The sequence below is a fragment of the Ananas comosus genome, linkage group 18 (genome assembly GCF_001540865.1).
Source record: "Ananas comosus cultivar F153 linkage group 18, ASM154086v1, whole genome shotgun sequence".
NCBI classification, from domain to species: domain Eukaryota; kingdom Viridiplantae; phylum Streptophyta; class Magnoliopsida; order Poales; family Bromeliaceae; genus Ananas; species Ananas comosus.
In genome coordinates, this window is record NC_033638.1 from 9,439,908 (window position 1) to 9,460,538 (window position 20,631).

A 20,631-nucleotide genomic window follows, 5' to 3' on the forward strand; every position below is an offset into this window, starting at 1 on the left:
CAACTAGAATTTGGTATCTGTGATAGAGAAAAGTTCAAGTGGAGATTAGTGGAATTGTTGATCTGTAAACTTTGCACATTGATATGTAGTGGAATGTGATCTGTTGACTATCTCCTTATTAGACATCAACGAGGCCGAAAATCTTGTTTTCATAGTGGTATTTTGTTGATATCTTTGTTGAGAATAAGTCATAGTTTTTGTTTATTTATAACTATATTTCTTTGTTTCATCAACCCTTAACTAACTTACCTTTTCCTATGTATTTTTCCTTAAATATTTGTGTGTTATGAGGCCTGTCGTGTTTGGTACTTGATGTATGCACTATAATGTGATAATTGTAGGTCTTTTGCTGGCTATTGCAATTTTTACGCTTCACAGGCGAAATTGTTTTACATCACACTAGATATATTACAATATATTTCATAATGATACTAAAATCATCTCCTTTTAGAATCATCACCTTTCTTATGTTGCTGTTTGCTTTTTTACTTTAGAAATTACTTGAATATGTTGTTACATGAAATTTCAAACCTTGTTACTGCTATTTTACCCTGATGAACTGCTCAGTGATATAAGCTATTCCTCAGAATGGTTATTCTTTTTACAGGAACAAGCTTCATACTGTCTGTTGTTTCCTTATTTGTTTACAAGAGATTTTAATTATTTTTTGAATGCAGAGTTAACTGGTGAATCAGTCAGAATGTACACCGCAAGTAAGAAAATCCAGAAGGACAAGGGCCTCGAGCCAACAGAGTTTGAGGACACTGTTGCCCAGGTTTGTCTCTCATGTTTAGACTTTTGGTTCCATTTTTATAGTTGGCTTTTAGAGTCTAATTATATAAAATAATATAAATGGCAGGCACTCTTTGATCTGGAGAATGGAAACCAGGAACTAAAGAGCGACCTAAAAGATCTTTACATAAATTCGGCAGTGTAAGTGATGCTCCCAAATGTATTTTTGATTAGGTTCTGCTACTCTGTATTCTGAGGGTCTTAACATAGTGGTTTGTTTACTTCTTTTTGGTTGCACACAGTCAAATGGACGTAGCTGGCAATAAGAAGGCTGTAGTTATTCATGTGCCATATAGACTTAGGAAGTCTTTTAGGAAGATTCATGTAAGGCTTGTCAGAGAATTGGAGAAGAAGTTCAGCGGGAAGGTGAGACTAGCTTCCATTCTCAACTTCTATTTTATGGCGCTGCAATTATGTAGAAATATTTAAGACTATACTATTCATGTATTGCATACTCTTTGTTGAATTCGTTCCGTTCCTATCCAGGAATTGTAGTTTTCCTGTTGAGTTTGTTAATGCTGCTCTTTTTGATGCGTTGAGCTTTGACATCTGCAAATGTTTTAAAGTTTTATCCTTTACTTTGATTCAAATGTGGAATATTGACCTGATAATCTGGTTAGAACAAATATGTAATTGTAAAAAATTGTGCATTGTTAATTGTTAAAAGTGTCAATACTAATCAGCAGATTTGGGGTGGACACAGCTCTTTTCTTACGATTAGGACAGACGAGTCTTTTCAGTGTTTAGGAGCATTTTATTTCGATTGGAACTAGAAAGAGAGTTGCTTAGCTTATAATGTGGAGGCTTTGCATATTTACATGCTAATTCTAACTTGCTAGTTTTTTATGATTTTCACTCTCTTTTCTGTTGCGTTTCTCTCTCTATATGCGCATGATCCGAAAAAAGGCCACTTCTCATTTATCATGTATGAAACATTTCTTGCTTGACATTTTACTTTGTCTAATAGCGGGGGTACTGAATCTCCTAAAACTTGTAGTTCTTCTTGAACAGAAGTATTGAATCTGAGTTTCTTTGGCCTTTTATAGGATGTGATTCTCGTCGCAACAAGAAGGATAATGAGGCCGCCCAAGAAAGGCTCCGCTGTTGTGCGCCCTCGCAGTCGTACTCTCACAGCAGTCCATGAGGGCATTTTGGAGGATGTTGTATACCCGGCTGAGATTGTGGGGAAGCGCATACGATATAGATTGGATGGTTCGAAGATCATGAAAGTAAGGGGTATTTCTATTTTATATATGTTTTTTCTTCTTAATGATCGAGGGGAATCTATGTTCTTTGGGAGATTTTCACAACTAGGGATGCAAACGAGACGGATCTGGGGTTGGGAGTCCTGCCCCGCCTCCTGCCCCGACTACCAAAATCCCGCCCCACCTCCCGCCGTGAATCCGTGACGGGTTAAAAAATATATTTCATAATTCGTCCCGCCCGCCGGCCTCATAATCCGCCTCGCCTCATAACCCACCTCTTGCCGGTGCCCCGAATCCGCCACGCCAACTAATATTTTTTATAAAAGTATAATATTATTAATATTTTGTAAAATATAAAATAATAATTTTTAACAATATTATATATATAATTAACAACATCAATTACAAAAATAAAAAATATTACAATTCGAAGTAAAATTCAAGAGTTTCAAATATATGAGAAATGATGGCACTAATTTTTTTGTATTTTGGATTTTTTTATAAATACATTATTTTTTAGGGATATTTTTTTAAAATATAAATGATTTTTGGGGTGGATTATGGCGGGGCGGGTCAAAATTTTTCCTGTTTCCTAATCCGAATCCGTCTCGGATCATAAAAATTACTCTGTTTTTTGTCTCGTATCCGTTTATTTTCTCCCGTTTACTGCCCCATTTGGGACGGATTGGGACAGGAGCTCCACTAATCCGGATCCGTTTGCACCCCTATTCACAACAGTAGGATAAGAACTTGGTCCTTTGCCTTATAAACAAGTTTGTAATTCATTGGTTGTCATCATCGGCAGTTTGATTGCCATCTTCAGTTTGGTAGATCTTACATTTTAGAATCTACCTTTTGATTATTCTGATCATAATGCAAGGCATCTTTACATTTTCTAAAAGGTGATATTTGGGTTGCAAAACTCTCATTCATAACTGCCTTTTCCTATGTATTGAATATTTTTAGCCTTAGAATTCTTTGCTCAAGTTACTTATTTGTTATGAATTGCACATCGGATTCCACATCTATGCCGGATTTTTGAGAGCTTAAAATTTGCATGGCAGTAAAACCTGTACTTTTCTCCTTGTGTAGATCTTTTTGGAGCCAAAGGAGCGCAATAACACTGAGTACAAGCTGGAGACTTTCACTGGAGTGTACCGCAAGCTCTGCGGGAAGGACGTCGTATTCGAGTATCCCATCAATGAGAATGCTTAAATATGTGTTTTTTTTTCTTTTTGCTTTTGATTTAGCCGACTGTTTCAAAATCGTTTCTATGTTGAGTCATTTGTTTTCAGTACTCGAAAGTATTTGAATTTTTGTCGATGGTATGATGTTTAAGTGCTATCATCAAATCGTTTTTGGCGCTGAATCAACTTCCATAATTTATGTTTATTTAATTTTGAAGAACTTCCATTAGTGTGCGAATGACTTGATGTTGGTGTGCAAAAGCATGTCTTGTTGTTTAACTTTAACAATCGTGCTCTCTTTCAAATGTTGGTCACGTAAGATGCTCGTGCTTGTATGAATTTTGTTATATGCGACTCGGGTACACAAAATTTTCTGAAATAGATGCTTGGGCGTTAAAAGCTTCTTTTTCACTATTTAGCCTTTATGTATTTTAAATGTAGATGCGTTGAATTCCAAAATTAATTGACTATTCTGAATATTAATTATCGTCGTTTCATTTTACCATTCTTACCAATCGCAAATTGAATGGTTTTTGGTTCTGCAGCTCCGAGTTCGAGTAGTGGCCGTCAAATTTGTACGATGACCATCTAGCCAAGGTGGCTAGTTCGTGTAGTGACGGGTCTAGTCCAAGTGGTTAAAGAATTCTATTTAAAGGATATTTTGAGTTTTCCAAATTGAGTTTCGTGTAAAGCAATATTTTTTTAGAGGGTTTTCCCAATAGAGTTTTAGACAAAGGGTTTTCCCAATAGAGTTTTAGACAAAGCAATATACAAAACTATAGGCAAAACTTTAATAGGCAGCTCCCTAACTTAAGATTAACGCATATCAGTAAATTCACTGTATAATTTTTATACTAAATTTTTTTTAAAAAAATTAAATTTTGGAAGGGAGTATTTTAATTTTTTACCTCCTTACTGAAGTAAACTTTTTTCCCAAACCCATAAACCTACGGTTCCGAGAAAAAAAAAATAAAAAAATAAAAAAAGATTATTTTTGGCGCGTAACTATTGACCAAGTAATGCGAAAAATTGACATAAGTGGTAGCCGCCATCTTTCAATGACGCGTGATCGTGACGACAACGAAATACACTTACAAAAAGGGAAAAAGATATAAAAAAAAAAAGAAGACAATTAAAACTAATTTAAAAAACGCATCGCCTCTCACAACGCAATTGCCTTAGCTCGTACTCCTTAATCCCTTGGCGAAAATTTTCCAACTTTGATTCGGTCACCACAAACAAACTCTATAACTAGTCCTTTTCATCAACTTTCTACTTCTTCCCCTCTCCAGTAAGAAGAAGAAAATAAAGTTCTTATCTTCATTTCTAACCAAATTACGGAACAAAAGCAGAGAGAGAGAGAGAGAGAGAGAGAGAGAGATGGATGAGATTATGAACAAGGTGGGGTCCTACTGGCTCAGCCAAAAAGCCAACAAGGAGATATCCTCCGTCGGCGACGACTTCGATGTGAGCTCCCCTCTTCTTCTTCTTCTTCTTCTTCTTTTTCTTCTTCTCAGATCGGACGTTTCGGCTGAATTAGATCCAGAGTCTTTACTTTTTAAGTATTTAGAGAAGCAAATAACAACATCTTGATTGTTTCGGTATCAATTTCACCTCTCAGTAGGAGTGAGTTAACAAATTTTCAATAAATGAAAGCACTTTCTGGGTATTGTTGAAAGGTTTCGTGGTAATTCCATATTTCTTGTTCTGATATGTGCTTTTTATTTTGTTCAGTCCCTCTCTAGCAGCATTGAAGGGGGAGCAAAATGGCTGGTCAACAAAATCAAAGGTACAATAATATCCTGCCATAGTTTGTCATTACGATTCATGGTATATACCATTGAACTATTTACTAAATTAAGAGTTCTACACAACTTGATGAAGCTGAAACTATGTTGTTTAAGCTCTAAAATTATGCAAATCCACCTTCTCTACACCCTCCAAATTACCTTGTCATAAAGCCTCGCATATTACTAGCCAATTAAACTTTTGAAAGTTAGCAAGGCCTTTTTCCTTTTCAGAAGTTATCTTCATGTTATAATACAAGTTAAAATAATATGATTTATACACTCCCATACATGTTATTATGTCGCAAATGGTTGCGATGCCTAAATTGAGAACATTCTAAGATATCTAACTTTATCCCTATTTATATTTGATTCCCTTTGGTAAATTAGAAATCAATGGAATTGAACAGTCAATTTGTGCACAAACTACATGCTATGTATTGCTCTTCTGATGAGTTTGCAACTATTACAACCTTTTAACACAACAATAAGTTTAACTTCACTTAGATTAATGCAACATAAATGCTTTCAGGGAAGATGCAGAAACCACTACCCGACCTACTAAGGGAGCACGACCTACCGACGGGCCTCTTTCCACGAGAGGCTACTCACTACGAATTTGATGAACAGACGAAGAAACTTACTGTCTATATACCCTCTATTTGTGAAGTTTACTACAAGGATTCCTCCGTATTGAGGTTCTTCACCACCGTGACTGGGCAATTGGAGAAGGGGAAGCTCGCCAATATTGAGGGATTGAAGACGAAGGTTTTGGTTTGGGTGAAAGTTACTTGTGTTAAAACAGAGGGATCGGATGTCAAGTTTACTGTTGGAGTAAAGAAAACTAGGAGTCGAGATGCATATGAAATCCTCCGGGACGGGATCAGCGTAGAGAAGTTCTAGGTCACTTTAAAATGGCACATATGCAAATATATGTTGCATTATGGTAACCACCACACCACTTTGGGCTTTTCTAGTGATTTTGTTTGTTAATATGAGATACTTCCAATGTAAGTTCTCATTAAATGCTTCTTCACTATCCATACGTTGATGAATATATGTAAGTTGCATAATTTCTTGAAAGCTTCTTCGCGCTTTCTAAGTTATTGAACATCGGTTATTATGAACTCACATCAGGATTGAAATTGAGCATTGGAAGGTACATTATGTAGAATAAAAACACGACTTCTGGGACTAACAAAATATGATTTAATTTCGAAGAATATGTTGATAGGTGTGAAGAGGCTTTCAGATGTACTCTGTAAAATCCATATATATATTTTTTGATATAACTACTTCCTAAGTAACTCCTCTGTTTTTATAGAAAAGTCTCATTTTACATCTTTAATGCAGGAAAAAGCGGCAAATCTATCTTTTCTATTGAAACGAACTAGTAACACGCTCTTTATCTGTGCTCTGATATGCCTCGGAATGACCCGAACTTTTCTATTGAAGTTGGAAATCTAAATTTTGATTCAAGGAAGACCAGTTATTAAGCTAGCTATCATACAAATCGATGGGGAATTCATTCAAAAACTCTAAGAAGATAAAGCATAACAGCATAACTACAAACTAGGTTGCATTCCAAGCTCATACTCCAAATTTCACAAACAATTCCACAATTTGATATAATATCCAAAATACTAATTTCATTGATAAAGAACCAAATACTTCAGTTGCAGTACGAATCAAAGCATAATCCCCGTGTCAAATTCGAAACATATAATGCGAGAGCCAAAACGAAACACCAAAGATCCAATTTTTATCAACTAGAAGAGCCGGGCTCACCTCGCAATCTCCTGAGCCGATCCAACCACTGATCCTCGGAGACGCGATGCGCCCACTCCGGCGCGACGCCTCGGAACTCGACCCCTCTCATCGCCTCCACGACCCTCGCCGCCGCCTCCGCCGTCATCGGCGACCTCCGCCGCCGCTCGTCCTCCCCGAACGCCCTCGAGATCGACGCCTCTGTCTCCCTCGCCCTCTCCTCCTCCTCCGCTTCCGACTCCGACTCCGATTTTCCCTCTCCTTCAAATCCATCATCGTCGTCGTCGTCGTCGCTGCTCCTCAGATCCAGAGAGGAAATCCCGTTCCCGTTCTCCGCATGAAGGTGAAGGAGGGTAGGGTTGAAGCTAGGGTTCCGTGGGTCTTCATCATCGTCGTCGTCGTCATCGTCGAAGGAGGAGATGGCGTGGTAATACTCGTCGTGGGCGGCGGCGTCGGCTTCGAAGTCGGAGTCGTCGGCGGCGGCGCCGTCGCCTGGGAGAGGGGGGAAAAGGGGCTGAGGAGAGGAGAGGTAAATTAGAAGCAAAGAGAGGGGCAAAAATGGAAATTACCTTGGATGTGACCGTTGGGAGGGATGGACATATTTGCTTCCGAGAGGGGCGATGAAGAACGACTACGGGGGAGCCGATGGGAGCAGTTGCAAGGCCGTGGTATCGAGCTAGAGGTGAACGGAGGAGTCCCAGGGGCTTTTTCGTCTTTTCACTTCATGAGCAAAATTTTTGGGTTTTTTTTTTAAAAAAGGGGAAAAAAGGCGTTGAACATGATGCACCAGCCGGGAATCGAACCCGGGTCTGTACCGTGGCAGGGTACTATTCTACCACTAGACCACTGGTGCCGTGTTCTCTTCGTTTTGCGAACAAAGAATAATTTTGTAGTCTTAAAAGTACCTTTTTTATATACGGGTGTAACGCAAAATGGAGCATAGCCGAGGGGGATCTCCATTAATTTTGACCATAAGAAAATCAAATACGAGTTTTTTGAGCCAAGAAAAGAAACACCAAATAGCAACTAAAAAAGCTCATCAACCACAGATTTTTGCTTCTTCATTCAACCATTGCAACATTCTCCACTCATTAGAAGAGTTGACACATTCATATGTAGAGCCGATCTCAACGAGAAGTTGCAGCAACATTTCACTAAAACTGATAATTATCCCATACCAAGATCACAGTACGAAGCATGGGCCCTCGGCGCCGGCCTCTACTTCTCCGTGTACGAGCTCGCCAAGGGGCTCCGCCGCTCCGAGGAGAGCCCATTGTGGGCGGCGGCGGCGGCGGCGGAGGGGGGCGGAGGAGGGAGGAGCTCCGGGGAGCTGAATTGGGGGGTGGGGTCGGCCATGGGGAAGGGTTAGGGTTTGGAGAAAGGAGCGGCGAGGAGGAGGAAGGGATCGTAGTCGGTGTTGTCGCCGTTATACAACTATATAGCAGTATAGGAAGCGTTTTGGAGGGAAGTGTCACATCGCAGATGAATCAGAAGAGAGCGATGAGAGGTGGAGCAGCGCGGTTGAGTTGAGAACTTGAGATTATGCTATTACGTCGTTCTCATTTTAAAAATATAATTTTTAGTTTTATTTCGATTTCGTTTTCCACGGAGGCGGATCAGAGGTGATGTAATCCAAGGGCTAAAAGCATAGGAACTTAATTTTATATATATATATATATAAATATGTGTGTAATTGAGCTTCTATGTTTTTAAAAATATCAAGTCATTTGTGTTTGTAANTATATATATATATATATATATATATATATATATATATTGAAGGAAAATTGAATGTTTCAATTTTTCTTCTTTTTGAATTTCTTCCTAATATTTTGTCCCTCTCTTATTTTAACCATCCATCAAATTTGATGGGTGGTTAAAAACTTAGGAGCACAGAAACTGTTGTACTCCTAATAACACAGTAGTCCTGCTCTCTCTCTCTCTCTCTATATATATATATATATTTTGTTGTGGACTTGGTCTTTTTTAAGGCTGGGATTCGGAATGCAATAAGGCTTTTTCTCTATAAAAGAAGGGAAAGAACCTTTAAAAGGATGAGGAAAAGGAGAGAGATTTGGAAACGTAATGTTAATTTTCTAATAAAGAGTTGAGCTCTCCAAAAATATAGGAGGGGATTTGATCATGGAAACATTTTCACAAGGAAACTAAATGGAGCATTTGAAAATTTTGGCAATCAAAAAGTCCATAACAACTATTGGGGAAGGTTAACAGGATTAATTTCTTAGATTTCCTGCTTAAACTGCACTGTTGTCCAAACTCGTGCAAGAAACCCCCCACCTCCACCCAACACACACACACACACACACACACACACAAAATCTAATTCTTAATCGGCTCAATAATATACCAAACAGAAATACAAATACCCTCATCTTTTCTATCTCATCTCTCTCGATCTCCACAGTAGTTTCTCTAAAAATATGAAAAATTTTCTATTGGAAAGCTGAAACAAAATTTCAAACCCATTAGTAGCTCCAACATGAAGCCACTGCTACAACCAAAGATTAAAAAATTTAAATAGCTCCAATTGAGCAGGATATATATAAAATAAATAAATAAACACACACACGCAAGCACACAAAAAAGACTTAATTTGCCAGACAAGTAGTAGAGTTGAAATAAAACAAAAGTAGCCTTTATGCCATGTCACATTCATTCCAACTTTCCAATACCTACCTATATTTGTGGCAATAAAAATGAGTGTCAAAGATTACCACTAAAATTCTCCAGAATCATTACATTTGCATTACAAAACCGTGAAGAAATTGAGTCTTTGATAGCATAGTAAACAAGATAAAGAGGAATCAATGGTGACTAGCAGGGGAAAAATTATTTGATATCCATCAAGAAATTTAAATACAACTGCTGAAATATCGCTAATAGTCTAATAAGAGCTTGCGTGGAAAGGAAAGAAAGGATTTACCTAAAATTCGTGCCACATTTGTATAGATTTAGTTCGTCTGACTTACGAAATTCCGAGGCATATGCTTACTGTCTGTCTGAATAAGTTTTCTGGATCGGCATTGTGGACAATTCATAAAAAATTTTGGTGAAAATATGCTCCTCAATAGTTCATTCGAGCATAGGAACCTTGACTATCCCCGCTGCGGCCGCTTAACTTTCTTATTAAAGAACTTATCATAATCTGGACAAGAAACAGAAAAAGAAATTGTAAGGTTCATGTAATATATCAAATCAAATAAATCCTCGTCCTCCTATGCAAATATAAACAGTTGCACGAGTCTATGGTAAACATAAAGATGAGCATATTAAAGCTCAAACCCTCATCCTAAATGTACTTGCGTATGGAATACCATTATACCAATGGAAGATACGCGAGTTCTTTTGATGTACTAACAGCTATATAAAAGAAAGAGAATAGAAATAAGTTCAATGAGTAATCTTCTTCCCCCCCCAACCCCCCCGTTAACGAGTAAATGTTTATACAAAAGCTTACAGAACATTCAGTTTATATTGGGAACTTACCCTTGCTCTTTGTGGCAGATTGATCCAAAATTGCAAGTTTGGAATAGCCTTGATTTTACCAAAGAAGAAAATGAACTTGTCACATACTTCCACAACTTTTGTAAAAAGCAAACTGCAGTAAAATAAAATAAACCTAAGATAAACCGTCTAATGAGCAAAAGAAAATGTACCTCTACACCATGAATTCCAAGGAAAAAGAATCTATAAACTGTGCCGACCAAGATGTATCCTAAAAGAAGGCAGATAATTCTGCAAAACGAATCGAACATCAGTCAACATAATTCATGGCAATTATAAAAAGGAAAAGAAAGCATATGCAGGAAGGAGCAAATGCAGCAACTTCTACGACTACAAAATTATTAAGCAAATGATCACAACAGAGATTCATACATCATGATGAGAGTTCCAAACCAGCCCCATCCCTTTCCGCTGACAGAAATAGCTTTTGCACAACCAGATGGATGCCTAAGTGCTGTAGCCTGTAGAAAGAATAGTTGCATAAACATTTTACTTTATTAAACCTGCCATCAGTAAAGAAAAACTCATTGTTGCTTATCTGAACAGTCATAATGAATTTATCTCCTTTTCCTTTTCTTTTCACCTTCACCATATTAGTCTATTTATTATTGTTTTTTACTTTATATATGAAGTACACTGACATGGATATTCTGCATTCACCAAATTTTATCAAACCAGAAGGCATGTTCTCCTGTATGTACTCACATAGTCGCACGTCCCTGATATGTCAAATGTTTCTGGTAACTGCAAGGAATAAAATATGAAGGTATGAAGTACAAAAACTTTGAGAGCTTCAAAAGAGAAAAGAAAAGAAAAGAAATATGTAGAAGTTTGCTCAGGAAGTGGGAAGCACTCACTTGGACCACGTTTGAATCACAGAAGACGGAAACAGAGAGCGAGCAATCTGTCAATACCATCTTGACCATGACTCCTTTCTGAGGATTGTTTTTATCTGTTGATTTGTTCATGTAAAGTATTACAATCTTATTTAGAAGAATTTAATGAAATCCCAAGAAAAAACATAATGGACATGCAGATACAGTAGGATTTCTAAACCAATGCAGATTTCTGAGTAGAAGCCACAATACAGAATTCCAAGATGACTAATCATAAAAAGTGATACTAAAAGAACACATGTTGTTCCGAAATCCTTAATGTGAATACACACACGCGCACGCACAAAAAAAAAAAAAGAGAAATATTTTGCACTGGCATTCAAAAGTATGGGTTCAATCACTTTTTCTGAACTTACATATCTAACCTATTTAGTATACCATGAAAGCAGCAGCACAAGCAGAGGACACCAATATGAAACTTCATATATGATTTGACAAGAAAAGTATATAGATGATGTAGACAACAGCAACAGACAGAGTTTTATTCTCACCAATGAGTGTAATTTGCTGATTTGAACCTATGCCAATAGTTGTACAAACATCATACCCTGCATATGACACAAGTTTACTGGTGAAAGACAATATGAAAGAGGACAACAATACATTGTGCTACACACGCGAAAATGTAGAGGTTACCTATGGGCATTTAGAGAAATATTAGAAAACTTCAGCAACCACAATAGTAAAAAGGAAAGCCTACCTCCTACGTTATTTGACACTAACCCGCTGCATTTCATGCCGCAACGTAGCGGACCTCCACAGCTCTATTATGGCATCAAGAAATGAAAATTAGGGTAAATAACAGCAAGAAGCAAAGGAATATTAGAAGAAACAACAGAAAATGGAAACAACACGCCCAAGAGATATCAAGATACAAAGAAAAATCTGGCATGAAGCATCTTAGAGCTCTTTCAATTGGCACCTAGGTTGTTATATTGGTGTCCATATATCGTAGAAGCAAAGAAAAACTAAAAACCAAGCATGATAACATGACGCAGTCAGGAAAAAATGAGTGAAATATCGATAAATTGATCTGTCCTGGTGTAGCTAAGAGGGCCAAAAAATAACTGCTCTGCTGGACCTCAGGGACACATTTTTCTTTTCGATATGAAGAATTCCAATGCTTTATACATGAGACTTGTCGTGATCCTCTAAACAAGAATGATTGAAGTTTACTGCATCTTTAACAGAAAGCATCTTAATCTTCAGTATAAATTGCAATTGCTATACATAATTTTCAGTGTTCTACATTAGCTAGTAAGAAACTTAATTTTTTTAAGTTTAGTGTATAATCCTCTTCTGTGGACAACAAAAGATTCAGAAGAAAAAAAAAATCTCCTAAGCAACTTCCAAATTAGAAATTTAAAACATCAATGAAAATTGTAAATTACCAAAGTTTAAAAAAGTAAATACCTGACAACCGTGACAAGTTGGCGGGTCATGGTTAAATATCATCTGGTCGCACAGCTGTTCGCAAACAAATAAATAGGTCAATATCAACGATAAGAATAATATATAACAAAAATAGTTTAACTTGAACGAACACAACCCTTCTTCATAAAACATCTGTACACACATTTGCTGAATAAAAGAGTGAGTGCAAAAAAGATCATACAGAAAAGTAACCTGACAAAGCCAACCTGGAACCAGAGAATTGAATCGTTAACTGCTACCCTGTAGAACCTGAAATACAGCATTCCTATCATAATTAGACATGGAACTGGTCATGAAATAAAACCTATGCTTGCTAGTAAAAACTGCGAATATATGTTCCATGCACACTAAATTGGAGGAAAAACACATAACCATCGTCATTTGGATAAAGTTTTGTAATGCAGGGTCAAATGCACATGTTTTGATGCTTTAGAGGGATCAAAAATATCCAAAAGTGCTTTAAAGCTTTCACTCCGACGACGACACAAAATGGTGGCGGGAAAGACGTTTCTCTGGTGACATTTCTCATCATAATCTCAACACTAGAGCACTTTGGGATCTTTTTGGACCCTTGAAGCATCAAAGCATTCCCAAATTAGGCCTTATACTTTACCATCACAAAAACAAGGTACAAAAGGAGGAAATCGCGTGATCTAGTTTAGGATTAGTACACTACTTCGGTCAAAGAAGTATCTGATCCCAACCACGAATACAATAAACATCAAAAAGGACTCGAAGAGGGGTGGGGGGAGACTACCCATCCTCGCTGAGAACGCCATGGGGGTGCTTCGGCGTGGGCGAGGCCAACGTGTAGTTGTAGAGAGTGTTGCGGTGGACGACGCTGAGCTCGCAAGCTCCCCGCGCGAGGGCGAGGAGCGGCGCGAACCACACAAGCGCGGCGCCGAGGACGAGGGCGCGGGCGCACGATGGCGCGCGGTGCCGCGTCGCCATTAGAGAGGAGAAGAGGAGAGGGGAGGGAGGAGGAAGCGTCCGAGCGGAGCTCGGGGAGGACGATGAACAGATGAAGAGAGCGAGGAAGGGACTCAAGCTCTGCTATCACAGTACGGTTAGGGCTACCGTTGGATCGGATGATGGAGAAGAGGAGAGCCGTGTGGTAAAATACTAAAACGGATCTCGACCGTCGGATTAGTACACGCTTTGAGCTAGATGTTCCGCACTTCCACCAACAATTTCGAATAATGGGCCGGCCCTTAGTTGGGCCTTGCCCGAATCCATCAACGGTCAATAAGACATTTTTCCCCAACCCGAGATTAAAAATAAAAAAATAAAAAAAAATAAAAAAAACGAGAGAGGAGAAACCATAAATGAAATCACAAATTTGAGGTTCACAAGCAGAAAGTGTCACCCGGAATTAACTCAAAAATGCTATAATACAGCATCTTGCAGTACAAGATCTATTCGAGAGCCCTCATCAGCGCCAACTCTTAATGATACAACCAAAATTTTTCCGTCCAACAAGTCAATACTAACTGAAGCTAAGCAGATAAAGCCAAACAAACGCACTCAAAATCATCATCCTTGTGGCAATTAATGTCTCATGAATCGAAGTGGAGAAAGATGTGCGAAGCGCGATAGCAAACCGGCAATCACCCAAAGAAGGATCGACAGTCGTTATCAACCCTAACCCACCAAAGTCACAGCTCTCTTGACTCTGATCGCGCTGCTGATAATAGCTGTTGAACGCGTACGACACATTGGCGGGCCAACCTATTCCAAAACAAGAACTCCCAGGCGACAAAGCAGTGCAATCAGCATTAGAGCAAGCCTCGGAGGCGCCGGCAGTAACATTTGATAAGTCCTTATCATTGTTATTATTCACCACACACCACCTAGGATAAAGATACTCCACATTATGAGCACTCTCTAGGCTCTTCGAACCTTGGCCCAAGTCGACATTGTACTTAGCTTGGCCGTCAAAGGTGAAGATTCCCCAATGCCTTTCGTAATTACCGGCTGTTATACTGCGCCGATCTTCGTCAAGAAGACTGAATAGATATGTCTCAGTTGGAAACCTTTTGGGCCGAAGCGGAGTTCCCGACTTGGTCTTCAAGTGGTCAATTAGGGCTTTGTTGAAGGTTTGGGCAACAGATGGAGTGGCATTCACAGCTCCGTCCGTAGGCCATCCTATTCTCCCCACTACAACTTCCATTTCACCGAACCCAACCTTCGACAAAGACGAGATCAAAGAATCGATGCTTAAATCGAAAAAATTGTTGTAACTGCTGTTTCCATCGGTAATTGGACGAGACTTTTTCTGGAAGAGGAGATAGTCGAGGGAAAGGTTCTTATTCTGCTGAAGGGCCGAGAAAGGATTGACGTCGATCACAAAGGGGGAGCTGTAGTTGGCGAGGAAGGAGAGGAGGTCGGTCATGGTCTTGTTGAGATCGGGCCTGAAGTGGCTCTTCGAAGGGAGATTAGATTCAGTTTGGATTACATCGAAGCTGCAAGGAACTATAACTTTGATCCTGTCGGCTTTTGCGGCAGTCAAGGCAAGCCGAATGTTCGTTGCTGCACCAACTACATAAGGTTCGAACTCTTTCCCATAGCTGAGGAGGAACGGCTCGTCACCGACGGCAACATACCTGCACATAGATTTCATATGATAAGTTTCTAAAGAGTGCAAATCTGAATTTTTTTTATTAAATTATCAAAATGCAAGTGTGAGTGAAGCTTTATGCTTGATTAACAATATTTGTTTAGAAATCTAAGTTCCCAAATTAACTAGTACATCAGTGTTTACAGCTTGCATAAAAAACTTGGGTTCCCATAAAAGAATCGCATAGTTGCCCATCTTAATCCCATATAAAGACACAAAAAATACTTTTTCTTTTTCCTCACTAGACTCCTAATGTAAAACTTCGAACATGTTGCATAACAGATCAAATTAGATTTTTGATTAAATTCCTTTAATAAATGCTATAAATTAGAAGAACCAATGTACTGAACAAAATAGTCTAATACTAAAAACAAGCAAATGTCGAAAATACCTTTAGAATATAAAATTTAATATTTAGGCCACATCAAATTCAACATCCCAAACAAAAACAAACCGTAGTTTCCTTTGTTTACTAGGGTGCAATTATTCGTCAACTATCCTTCACACGAACCCTACATTCTACACGGAAACCCCAAAATCGCCACCAAAACCCACAAAAATTAGACCTTTTTCTTCTTGTGTGAACATTAAACCCCACGAAAATTAGATCATAAGAAACACACCGAAGACGAGATCGAAAAAAACTCACTCGATCCCGAGGCGTGCGCCGGGTCCACGGTCGGAGAGGTAGCGGGTGACATTGTCGTGGACCCAGCTCGCTGCAGCCTTTTTGGAGGCGCCGAGGTCGCGGAGCATCTGGTTGGGGATCCCCACGGCGACGCCGATCCCGGAGCCGACGAGGCTCGCGAGCGCGGCGGGATCGGCGTCGGCGAGCTTCACGCGCACCACGCCGTTGGGGCGGAGGAGTCCCGTCACCACCTTCGGCGCCGGGAGGGGCTGCGAGGAGGCCCCGCCCCAGTTCACCCCCAGTGCCGTGGAGAACGGAGAGGAAACAACGACGACGAAGACGACGAGGAGTAGAATCACCGGGCGGTGACCGCACCGCATCGCCATTATCGCCTCGGAGAGGAGCACGGCTCCGCGGCAGTGGCAGTACACTGCTAACACTGCTACTGCCACTGCTCTTGTGAAGGGAAAGAGACATTTGCATAGAAGTCCCCGAGATTCAAAGACGCTGTAAAACAGGACATTTATTTATTTTCCGACATTCGCAAATGCGGAATGGGAGAAGAGAGCGGGTTTCTCTTCAGACCAGGTTGTGCGGAATTAGTACGCCTGGATATGTGGCATTTTTCTATTGGTTGTACGTGACGGAATTGGAGTTTCACAAAATTGGCCCTATGGGCCTAACTTTGCGGCCCATTGGCTTCTTTCCTATTGGGTCGTTTAAGTTTAATGGATCGCCCCATCTATTGTATCCAGTTGTTGAGTATTTGTATGATTGTATCCACTACATAGAGTGTGGCTTTTGGTTTTTTTTTTTTTCCTTTTTTTCTAAGAGATAGGTATTAAAAATAAACTTAGCGAAAAATATAAATCAATTAAGATTCAAACTTGAAATCTCGGATACCAACCACTAAACATTTTGCCACTTACAATAGGGACAGTCGGTGGGTGTGGCTTTTGTTACTTAGCTTTTCTGTTGGTATATATTATATATACATATATATTAAACTTATCATTTTATTTTTTAAAAAATAATTTAATGAACTGAAAACACAATTAGTTAAACAAATTATACCTAAGTACCCTTGTGCATATACAACTCGGAGAAAAATACGAGCAGAAACGAACATAAACAAAGCTAATTGTTTCAGCTTCTTGAAATATAAAACTTCTGCATTAAAAGAGCACTACTGCAATGGCGGTAGCAAACCCACGCCGCGAAAGCAGTGTATTTGAAGACTGAGGAGTGGGGTTTTTGCAGCGTGGCGCGATTTGTCATCACATTTTATAAGTGATTCATAATAAATTTTGCAAATAAGCTATAAGAAAGATACACTTGGGTGCAACAGCACATCTTTGGGTGGATATCTCTGAGAAAAATATATATGAAAAAGAAATTTTGGAACATATATAATGTGGTCCTTGCATTTACTCCAAATAGTAACATGCAACAGTGACATTTAAACCTGCCTTTTGTTGGTATCACGGACAAAGCTAGAAATTAAAATTCGGAGGGGTCAAAATTTAGATTTGATAGAAAAAAAAAAAATCAACTTTGGATAGTAAAATAAAAATTTGTCAGATTCATTAATCAGTTATTACTAGCAATAATAACGATAATATGCTCAAAAAGGAATAAGGTTGTAAGAGTAAAGGATAAAAAATTCGAAAAAAATTAAAACACAAATTTTATCAAACAAATTAATTTGGCCCCCTAAAATTAAAATTTATAATATTTTAATTTTTATTATAAAGAATTTTTATATAATTTTAAAAAATTTTAGGAGGTGCCATGACCACTGTGGGCCCCTCAATGGCTCCAGCTCTGATTGGTATAATAATTCAAACTAAGTAAAAATTTAATTTAAGATTTTATTTAAATAGTTATAGGATTAGAAGAGATGGAGTTTAAATTAACTTGGTTGAAGTTAGAGTGTAGGAGCCTACATTAATTAATGTCCTATATTAGTGCCCACTTAAGTCTTTAATTGATCCGGGCATAACAAGAGATCATGAATAGCCTTGTGTGTATTATTTTATTTTAATATTTTAGATACCACGCCATCGAATCTAAAAAATTTAGAATACACAAGTTATATTATCAATATAGCGTTCCAACCAATCTGTTTCATATACTATAGAACTCATTTCACAATTTTTTTTTCAAATTAATAATTAAAAAATAAAAATTTGAATTTTTATGATTATTTTTAAAAAAAATAGAAAAATTATTTTTTAGTAATCAAATAGACAAAAAAAAATATTTTTTCATCCAAAAAACTGTATTTTGAAATTTTTTTTCTTTTTCTTTTTGCAAAACAAAGCTTTCCTTTGAGACAATGACAATGTCTTAAAGAAGAATGTATTAAGAAATGAATTAGGGCACTTAATATGATTCATAAGGTAAAAAAAAAAAAGAGATTATCTCAATTTTTTATAAAGTTTTAGCAGGCCTGCGTCATAAAAATCCTGCAATAAAACCTTTTTACTTCATAAATTAAGAAAAAAATTTTTTTTTAGAGATAGATAGCATACTACCTACTTCGTTTTATTTCATTTAGAAATAAATTTAGCTGAAAATATGAATTAACTAGAATTGGAACTTGGGACCTCGGGTATCAACCACTAAGCCTTTACCACTTGCTCTAGGGACGGTCGGTAAATTAAGAAAAATTTAAAACTCTAAAATAGGTGTGGGATAGCTTGTCATGCGTATTTCCCATAAGTCATAATGGTTGTGGCCAAAATTTTTTCTAATCACTAAAAATTTTAAAATATACCGGTTATATTAGGGATGTAGTATTTTTAATTAATCAAATAAATTTTTTGTCTATTCATTCCATCAGAATTATAAAAAAATATTTTTTTTAAAAAAAATGATTGATATATTATTAGTAATAATATGATATAAGTGTGACAAAGCAACCACGAATCACTACAGTGCTACCTACTCCCTTGTTACTGTTTATGATTTATTTCCTAGGATCTGATCCGTACATGTTGCACACAGCAGGTATTTGAAATTTATTTTTGGAGCTAATTATTGGCTACACCTGGTGTATGCTTCGTCAATTGACCTAATATTTAATAGTCGATGTAGACTTTTGAGAATTGAATGGAACCTGTACATAGTTTTTCTCTTTAGAGAAAAAGATAACAAACAAGTCCTATCTTTTAGTTTTTCAGATTAACTAAACTTATTTAGAAATGTAAATTTATTATATTTCGAATTTGAATTTTAAAATATTAATTATTAAATTTTTAGTTAACTGTTATAGGTACGGTCAGTAAATATGTACAGCAAATTAAATTTATAAATTTGAGACTTTATTATGTAAAAACTAACAATCCGGATTAATGGTAATTTGTTTGCCACATAGAGCAATTCAAGTGGTGGGGCTTGAATCTTTGCAAGGGTCATCTAACATTAGTAGGTAAAGGCAGTTGGAGCCAAAGCATTTGAAATAAAGTAATGTTATTCATACACCTACAGTATAGGTGTAAATCTTACACTTTAGCTATCTTGTGGTCTATTAACTCGCATATTTTATTATTATTATTATTATTACTACCGCTAAAACCACAAAACGATTTTCTCAATCCTTGAATCTAAGAGTGTAAAAACTTTTGTAAGAAGTGTACAGATAGTATTTTTCATAAAATATACATATTCGTTTGTTGATAGGATTGGAATGTATTTGTTTTAACTGATAGTGAAGAACAGTGAAGTAGTTTCGATCATAATTATCCACTTTCATAGTTAGTTTTAATGAAATTTTTTTTTCGGTTGAAACTCAAACTCTCTCAAATAGTGTAATTGACTTAAGCTAATCCCCGGTCGAAGTTAATAATAAAAAAGTTAAAAAATATATTTATATTTCACAACTCTAATTTTTACGTTATTCACTTCCTACCAAATAACCGACAGAATTAAAAAATTTGAGAAATGATTCGGTACTTTTTTTAAAAAAAAATAAAAAAGATCTTAACCGTTGATTAATAGAGGGTAAAAATATAACTTTAATACTTAGCAGGTAAAAGGATTATTTTATTTAAGATTAGTTTGGTAATTAAATAATACAATATTTAAAGAAACTTTTAATTAATTGAGGTCCTAAATTTATGCATTAATTAGCACTAATTTAGGAAATTAATTGATTAACCAAATTTATGCAATTATTAGGCATTAATTTAGGAATCTACTTTAAATGTTTTAGTGTTTCTCAAATTATGCATTAATTTAAATTATAGAAATTTTAGAAATAGTTTTATTTCTAAATACGATGAATTTAAATTTTAAAAATTAAATACTTAAAATTTAAAAGTGAAATTTAAATTAGAGGAATTTCATATTACTATTTAAAAACTAAATTTCTACCAAGATTTAAAATACAGTTTATTCGCACCAGTTTAAAACGTAATGCATAAAAAACTTAGAGAGTAAGATTTCTACAACTAGATTTCTCTAGAGGAATTTTATATTACTATTTAAATTTTAAATTCAATGATTTAAAAACTAGATTGAACCGATTGATTTGACTGATCAGACTTTGACCTATTCTATCAAGAATCTGATTTTAACCTATTGAACCGAATAACATTAAGAACAATTTGGAACCGGTAAAGATAATAAATATTTTAAACAGAATGATAATTTAACTGTTAGAGCTAATAAATATTTTAAATATAATTTTAAACATATAAATTAAAAAGATTAGAATTATTGGTGAGAAAAAAAATAGTTAGGAATTTGAATTCGAATCTGACTAACAATCACAAAACTTATTTCCGAAC

At 36.9% G+C, this 20,631-nt stretch overlaps 5 protein-coding genes and 1 non-coding gene across 6 annotated transcripts; 2 read left to right on the plus strand and 4 right to left on the minus strand.

Annotated features, from left to right (window-relative positions):
• On the plus strand, positions 678-3,422 carry LOC109723910 (40S ribosomal protein S7). The gene is made up of 5 exons (XM_020252418.1): positions 678-775; positions 860-933; positions 1,035-1,158; positions 1,839-2,021; positions 3,090-3,422. Exons 1-5 carry the CDS (start codon positions 701-703, stop codon positions 3,210-3,212), a joined length of 579 nt encoding a protein of 192 aa, XP_020108007.1. The 5' UTR covers positions 678-700; the 3' UTR covers positions 3,213-3,422.
• Positions 4,323-6,102, plus strand: LOC109723834 (uncharacterized protein At5g01610-like). Its single transcript, XM_020252321.1, has 3 exons — positions 4,323-4,651; positions 4,919-4,973; positions 5,504-6,102. Exons 1-3 carry the CDS (start codon positions 4,565-4,567, stop codon positions 5,872-5,874), a joined length of 513 nt encoding a protein of 170 aa, XP_020107910.1. The 5' UTR covers positions 4,323-4,564; the 3' UTR covers positions 5,875-6,102.
• Positions 6,534-7,451, minus strand: LOC109723761 (nucleolin). The gene is made up of 2 exons (XM_020252240.1): positions 7,308-7,451; positions 6,534-7,230 (listed from the first exon to the last, which is right to left on the minus strand). Exons 1-2 carry the CDS (start codon positions 7,336-7,338, stop codon positions 6,737-6,739), a joined length of 525 nt encoding a protein of 174 aa, XP_020107829.1. The 5' UTR covers positions 7,339-7,451; the 3' UTR covers positions 6,534-6,736.
• On the minus strand, positions 7,521-7,591 carry TRNAG-GCC. Its single transcript has one exon. It is a non-coding gene; the product is annotated as a tRNA-Gly (tRNA).
• On the minus strand, positions 9,373-13,690 carry LOC109724445. The gene is made up of 11 exons (XM_020253275.1): positions 13,351-13,690; positions 12,800-12,842; positions 12,573-12,626; positions 11,860-11,923; positions 11,651-11,707; positions 11,121-11,215; positions 10,969-11,007; positions 10,636-10,724; positions 10,416-10,494; positions 10,246-10,293; positions 9,373-9,904 (listed from the first exon to the last, which is right to left on the minus strand). The coding sequence occupies exons 1-11, from the start codon at positions 13,542-13,544 to the stop codon at positions 9,824-9,826; spliced, it is 843 nt and encodes a 280-aa protein (XP_020108864.1). The 5' UTR covers positions 13,545-13,690; the 3' UTR covers positions 9,373-9,823.
• LOC109724444 (glucan endo-1,3-beta-glucosidase 9) lies at positions 13,911-16,404 on the minus strand. The gene is made up of 2 exons (XM_020253273.1): positions 15,860-16,404; positions 13,911-15,196 (listed from the first exon to the last, which is right to left on the minus strand). Exons 1-2 carry the CDS (start codon positions 16,222-16,224, stop codon positions 14,080-14,082), a joined length of 1,482 nt encoding a protein of 493 aa, XP_020108862.1. The 5' UTR covers positions 16,225-16,404; the 3' UTR covers positions 13,911-14,079.

Coding starts and splice junctions, on each gene's coding strand:
- LOC109723910 (XM_020252418.1), top strand. CDS start 701: ATGTACACCGCAAGTAAGAAAATCCAGAAGGACAAGGGCCTCGAGCCA. Junction 776..859: donor TTGAGGACACTGTTGCCCAG/GTTTGTCTCTCA, acceptor TATAAATGGCAG/GCACTCTTTGATCTGGAGAA. Junction 1,159..1,838: donor AGAAGAAGTTCAGCGGGAAG/GTGAGACTAGCT, acceptor GGCCTTTTATAG/GATGTGATTCTCGTCGCAAC.
- LOC109723834 (XM_020252321.1), top strand. CDS start 4,565: ATGGATGAGATTATGAACAAGGTGGGGTCCTACTGGCTCAGCCAAAAA. Junction 4,652..4,918: donor CCGTCGGCGACGACTTCGAT/GTGAGCTCCCCT, acceptor TATTTTGTTCAG/TCCCTCTCTAGCAGCATTGA. Junction 4,974..5,503: donor GCTGGTCAACAAAATCAAAG/GTACAATAATAT, acceptor AAATGCTTTCAG/GGAAGATGCAGAAACCACTA.
- LOC109723761 (XM_020252240.1), bottom strand. CDS start 7,338: ATGTCCATCCCTCCCAACGGTCACATCCAAG. Junction 7,231..7,307: donor TCCCAACGGTCACATCCAAG/GTAATTTCCATT, acceptor CCCCTCTCCCAG/GCGACGGCGCCGCCGCCGAC.
- LOC109724445 (XM_020253275.1), bottom strand. CDS start 13,544: ATGGCGACGCGGCACCGCGCGCCATCGTGCGCCCGCGCCCTCGTCCTC. Junction 12,843..13,350: donor GGCGTTCTCAGCGAGGATGG/GTAGTCTCCCCC, acceptor GCTGTATTTCAG/GTTCTACAGGGTAGCAGTTA. Junction 10,495..10,635: donor TTTGGAACTCTCATCATGAT/GTATGAATCTCT, acceptor TTCGTTTTGCAG/AATTATCTGCCTTCTTTTAG.
- LOC109724444 (XM_020253273.1), bottom strand. CDS start 16,224: ATGGCGATGCGGTGCGGTCACCGCCCGGTGATTCTACTCCTCGTCGTC. Junction 15,197..15,859: donor GGCGCACGCCTCGGGATCGA/GTGAGTTTTTTT, acceptor ATCTATGTGCAG/GTATGTTGCCGTCGGTGACG.